Source organism: Rhodamnia argentea, chromosome 5 (genome assembly GCF_020921035.1).
Source record: "Rhodamnia argentea isolate NSW1041297 chromosome 5, ASM2092103v1, whole genome shotgun sequence".
Taxonomy (NCBI): Eukaryota; Viridiplantae; Streptophyta; class Magnoliopsida; order Myrtales; family Myrtaceae; genus Rhodamnia; species Rhodamnia argentea.
This window is the reverse complement of record NC_063154.1, coordinates 14,163,746-14,169,745: the sequence shown is the minus strand read 5'-3', so window position 1 is coordinate 14,169,745 and position 6,000 is coordinate 14,163,746. Positions and strand designations below refer to the sequence as shown.

Below are 6,000 nucleotides of genomic sequence, written 5' to 3'. Positions count from 1 at the left end.
AAATAGCAATAAATTTTGCCACAAATAATCTCATCGTACATTAGCAACGAATTTTGCCACGAACATTTTCGTCGCAAAATAGCGACTAACTTTGCCACAAATATTTTCGTCGCAAATTCGCGACGAATTTTGCCACGAATAGCCTCATCGCAAATTAGCGACGAAATTGCCACGAATTGTGTCGTCGCAAATTAGCAATGAATTTTGCAGCAGATATTTTTTTTCGCAATTTTGCGACGCCGAATTGGCGACGAAATTTTTTTCGTCACTATTTTAATTGCAACTTCATTTAGCGACAAATTGAGCCAAAATTGTCGTGACAAATTCCATGGCTAAATCCTTGTCTTTTCGTAGTGTGGGAACTTTGAGCTAGTCGGCGCGCCTGAACAGGGCGTGGGAAAGAACGTTCTCGAGAAAACTCAATTACGGCGAAATCAAAGCTGCCTCCCTTTTGGGATCATTACAAGGAAGAAAATATCGGTTCGGCCCTCAAGAGAATGGTGAGATTCAAGTTTCTAATGTTCCGATGCCAAAGAGGCTCAATATGAAGCTCCGTTTCAAACGACCCTTGTCTGGATAGGATCTCCGCTAACAACCGTGTTGAGGCGACAACGGTCACCTACCTGGCATCAATTCTGGAGTACCAACCAGACAGTCGAGGTGCTCAAGCTCATTGGGCAATACAAACAAGGACCTAAAGGTGAACAGGACAACCATCAGGCTGTCCATGTGCTTCTGCTTCCGCATTGGCAAGTGATGGGATGACTCATGGTGCGAGATCATCCTCTTCCGCTTCTACTGGATTTGTTTCTGCTCATGCAGACACCCCTTGGAGTGTGAGTTTTGGAGCGCAAAGGGATGTTCTCGTACTAGAAGAACGACTCCAATACAAATAGCACAACACTAGCAACCCAAAAGGAAAAGAAAAAAATTGCAGCCTCGAAACTAGGAAAAAGCACGCAGGAAAGACTTCAAGGGGCATTTTATCGAACACTTGGCTGGCATAGAACCTTGTCAGAAGAAAAAAAACCGTAGAACCAGTAGAGGAAGACGACGGAGAAGGGTTGAACAAGGTCAATCCTGTGATGGAGAATATTGTTGATCACAAAACCCAGTAGGAGGATTTCGTTGAGCACCGGAAACCTCATGAGTTTGTGAAGAAGTTTCAGATTTGTATGTGCAACGAATGAAGAAGAGAAGATGCGAAGCACGGAAACAAGAGTATCGGATGGAGCAAGTGGAAAAAGAAGAAGAACAAATAGAACAAATGGGCCGACATTTGAATAAATGTGATGCGGGCATGTGAAAGGTGGAAAAAGCAAGGGGTAAAATGGTGAAACACTATAGAAAGAAGTGTATGAGCCAAATGAGGAGTGAAAAAAGCGCAATCCGAATTAAATATAAAAGTGATTTATGAATATGGATCGGATTGAGTCGGGTATGTGGATTAAATGAGTCTATTTGGATCGGATCATTTACGACCCGACCCGATCTATATCCGACTCGACACGTCCTTTTGAAGAATAGAGAGATGGGCCTTCACATTGAAAATTTGATGTTTGAGCCCAGTTGGATTAGTCGTACAACATGAACAAAGCCTAGACAAGCAACGGGCACGACCTCTCCAAGGAGGTTCATCGCGGTCCGACAATTGAAGCTCACGGTCAAGATTTTCATTTAGGCACGACCGGCTTGAGCCCACTTAAACCTGCCATCATTGATCGGATCTTATGCAGAGAATCGGCCGGACCAAATTCCACGAACCGTCTCCGATCTGAGTTTTTTTTTTCCATCAAGTTTCACAACTAAGAAGTCCTTAAGAAAAAAGACAAAAAGAACGATATATATAAAAACCTCAATTTTCACCTAAACACCAATTACATGATTCTACAATTCAAAATCCACTTTTCATTCCCTGGCCCAATTGAATTGACGAAAGCAGCCTTGTTTTCTAAAAGCCCCAAATATCCCTAGCCTCAAATCTGGCCCAATCTCCCAACCCCAAATATGCCACCAACTTCCCATTGCCGGTCACCGCCGCTGCCGCCATCTCAAACCTCTCTCACCCGTCAACGCCAGCATCGCCATTCCCCACGCTTCAACTCCCTTCCATCTCTCTTCCCCAAGTCATCTCTCTCTGTCTCTCTGTGCATCTGGCTCTCTTCTTTGTCTCTCTTTCTCATTGGCTGGCCAAAACGGCTTTAACAAGGGCCACCATGGTCCTACAACATCGGTGGCCACGGTTATGGAGGCCCTGCGTGACAGGCACTTGGAGAGAGAGAGAGGGAGAGAGTCGGGAATGATAAGAGGGTAGAGCCGAGAGGGAAAACTCTCTTGATTTGAGGGCACTCGCCGCAATGTCGACAGCAGCAAGTCCCCCAATATCGGCGACAATGACGACTAGGTGAGTGGCCACGGCGGCTGATCTTGGGGATTGGGGTTTGGTTTCTGTGGGATGGTAGGGGGTGTCAGAACATGGGCCAATTCTAAGGTTTAACTGGCTCGTTCATAAGGTTTCAGGTGTCCTAGAATTGACACACCACAGGGCCCAACCCAACATTGAAAACGAATCCCACCCAACATCATAGCAGTCAATAGAGGACAAAAAAAAACAACTTTATTTTTTTTTGTTCAATTTGATTCTAAACCTTCTTAGAAAAAGTGTCCCTCTACCAACGACGTGTTAAAGTAGGTTTCAAATTTCACAAATTTGCTTCTGACAAGTGTCCTTTCTATGGCCACAGCCTCGGTGGTGGAAGGAAACCTCAAAACTTTTGCAGACACAGAAGCAAATTTCAATTTGACCACGGTCGGGCACTAGGCAGTCCCCACGACATCAAATCAATAGCCACTGACTCTTGACTTAGCCCTCTTTTTTTCTTGGCCAACGATCGAGCCAAGCCCTTTTGGATAAGGAGGGGCAAAGGTGCATTTGACTCTATTCAATGGAAATCAAGGGCCAAAAACCGGATAATTTCAAAAGAAGTTGGTAATAAAACTTCAAAGTGACATACTGTTGGTCCGATTCTCAGTTATCCCCCATGATCGAAATCTGTAAAAGCTCTGTTCAACAATGTTGGGATTTTGAAGATTTCTTGAAAAGAACGGATCCTCCGTCCTAAAAAGACCGTGCTCTAATACATTCCGCCCCCTACTACAAAAGCACTTCAAAAAATTTCAACAAATGCCCGAACCGTATTCCGATGGTGTCGAACGATCGACCATATCAAGAGCCGGATTCGTAAAAATGCCCATCAATGATCGAAATCATCCAGCCTGCTTTAAAGACAATTGAACCACTGAGAAACCTAGAACCCCACTTTCCAGCAAACTCCGTACTCCCCCCCTTCTTTTCAATGGCGGAAATAAAGATGATGATGGACCACAAAGACAGTTCCCTAGGACTTAAGAACAGTGTTCTCCTATAATTGGTGTCTATTAAGCTTTGCATTATTCAATAAATGTTTCCCCAAAGCTTTTTCCAAAACAAAGGCAGGCACTAAAAATTTTCCACCACCTTTGATTCCCCCTCCATCAGAAAAAGAGAACATTTAAAGGCACAAAGCACATCACTTTCACTTGCTTTTCATTTCTGTTTCAGAACACAGGAGACACACACAAAAGTCTCCTTCCAATCCTTGTCACTAGCATCATCGCAAAGAATATTCTCTCCCTAAACATATATGTTCAAGTCATGTTAATCTTACTTAAGATTAATAAGAGCTTGATTTCCAGAGGATTAGGATTCCTTTTGGTAAGAAAGAATCCTCAGGAAATCAAACATATATGTAATCTTGCTTATGTATGGCAAGAGTTTGATTTCCAGAGGATTGGTTTTGATTTCCAGAGGTTTCATCACACATCAAGAGAAAAATCGAACTATCGCAAAATCTGCTGATATGCGAGTTAAGGGGGCGCTTAGGGTTTGCTCTTTGACAAAATTCAAGCTTCTACAATATGAGATTATATTAGTTGGGACTTGAAAATCACAATAGTCTTGAATCTCATACCCCATGTCAATTGCCACTAAATGCTGACAGAGACTTGTCTATGAAATCAAATGAGCCCACCCAGGAACACCCAAAAGAGAACAGGGACCAAGCCAACTGAAAGTTGAACCTAAAGGCCAATCAAAATGAAAGGCAATCTCTATGAGCACATGCTTCAAGAGAGCTCATCTGAGTGAAATCACAACCATCAAAGTTGGACCTGAAGACCAATCAAAATGAATGCCAGATCTATGAGCACTTGCTTCAAGAGAGCTCATTTGAGTGAAATCAGAACCATCAAAGGTTCACCACTCATCCCCTGCAACTTGTGAAAAAAGTCGAACCAAACCCCAATAAGAATGGATGGCAATCCCTATGAACCCCCACTCCAAAGAGAGTTCGTTCAAGCAAAATCAGAACCATGAAAGATTCACCACTCATCCCCTGCAAATCCACAGTCCAACCAGCCACTGAAGGCTCAATCCAGCAAAGGCAACAACCAGGTCACAGAACTAAATCAAGGGAAAGAAATAGCATTCACCCAGTAGAAAATCACACATCTTCTTGAGGGTTAAGCGTTAACTGACCTCACAGAAACACACAAAATTAACAAAGAGAAATAGCTGATAAAAACAGTCCCATGTACCAAAAACAGTGCACCAAACTCACCCACCAGATAAAGAGAGACTCGCCAAGCCAAGACGATTTTTTTATGGACCTAATCCATCTGTATTATCGTTACCTCAGTCAACCATTCCTGGGACACTCCCTGGCAAAGTGCCCTGACTCCCCACAGTTGTAGCAGCTTCCGCCGCCTCCTCCTCCTCCGCCGCTGTACCTTCCTCCCCCGCCGCCGCCTGCCCCATACCTTCCTCCTCCTCCTCCGCCGCTGCCGGCCTGGTAGCAATCTCTCGCCATGTGCCCAGTCTCCCCACAGTTGTAACAAGCCCCCCCTCCGCCACCGCCGTAACCACCCCCGCCGCCGTAGCCACCCCCGCCGCCGTAGCCGCCCCCGCCGTACCCGCCTCCATAGCCCCCGCCGCCCCTGCCACCATAGCCCCCGCCGCCCCTGCCGCCCCTGCCGCCGCCGCCGCCGCCGCCGCCGCGGCTGCTCCCCTGCACAGGGGCGCCGCCGGGGCCGGTCACGTCGACGGCCTTGGTGCGGTTGCCGTCGGACTCGATCTGGAACTCAACGGTCTCGCCCTCGGCGAGGCTGCGGAAGCCCTCGGTTTGGATGGAGGACTGGTGGACGAAGAGATCCTCGGAGCCGTCATCGGGGGTTATGAAGCCGAACCCCTTCTGGTCGCTGAACCACTTGACCTTCCCCGTGATTCTCTCCGCCATGGCCGCTCTCGGAATCGACCTCGCCGCACAGGAATCGCAGATTAGGAACGAAAACCCACCACCGCCTAGGAGAGGCGAGAGAGAGAGAGAGAGAGAGAGAGAGAGATTGGAAAAGAGATCTCGTTTGCCCTTCTGCTTCGCTTTGAGAGCTGCGAAATTTCTGTGGGGTTCGTGAGTTTTTTGTGGGTCGTGGAAGGGGGCGTGGTGGCGCTTGGCTACTGATGGAAATATATACGAAAAGGTCAAAACAGAAAACATGTAGAGGTGAAATTACATCTTTGCCCATCTGGATTTCTGAACTTTTGACCTAGATCCACAACCCCCCCCCGGAAAAAAAAAAAAAAGGTGGAGAGGTGAAATTACAGATTTACCCATTTGGATTTCTTGAACTTTTGACCTACTTTTGCCCTTTCAAGATTGGATTTGTAATGAATGATTCCAAATTCCGAGCTTTGCCTTTTCCGCTTCAAAGGAAAAGCAATTTGGGCGCTCCTCGTCAATGCGAACAACTTAAAGAGAACGCCTTCTTATCATGCTCGACCTAACTTATCTTGTTACGAATGCGAGTTGAGTTCGCACAAATGGATGATTTTCTTTCGAAGAATCACTTAACGTCAAAGTTAATCCATATTTTCGACAAGGGTTTTTTTATACGTGACTTTTACGA

General features: G+C 46.0%; 1 protein-coding gene across 1 annotated transcript; it reads right to left on the bottom strand.

Moving 5' to 3' along the window:
• Positions 1 to 4,502: 4,502 nt before the first annotated feature.
• Positions 4,503 to 5,523, bottom strand: LOC125315062 (glycine-rich protein 2-like). Its single transcript, XM_048278972.1, has one exon. The coding sequence runs from the start codon at positions 5,331 to 5,333 to the stop codon at positions 4,737 to 4,739; it is 597 nt and encodes a 198-aa protein (XP_048134929.1). The 5' UTR covers positions 5,334 to 5,523; the 3' UTR covers positions 4,503 to 4,736.
• Between the last annotated feature and the right edge of the window lie 477 nt (positions 5,524 to 6,000).

What these genes read in the sequence shown, in the direction of transcription:
- LOC125315062 (XM_048278972.1), bottom strand. Translation starts at nt 5,333, where the DNA reads ATGGCGGAGAGAATCACGGGGAAGGTCAAGTGGTTCAGCGACCAGAAG.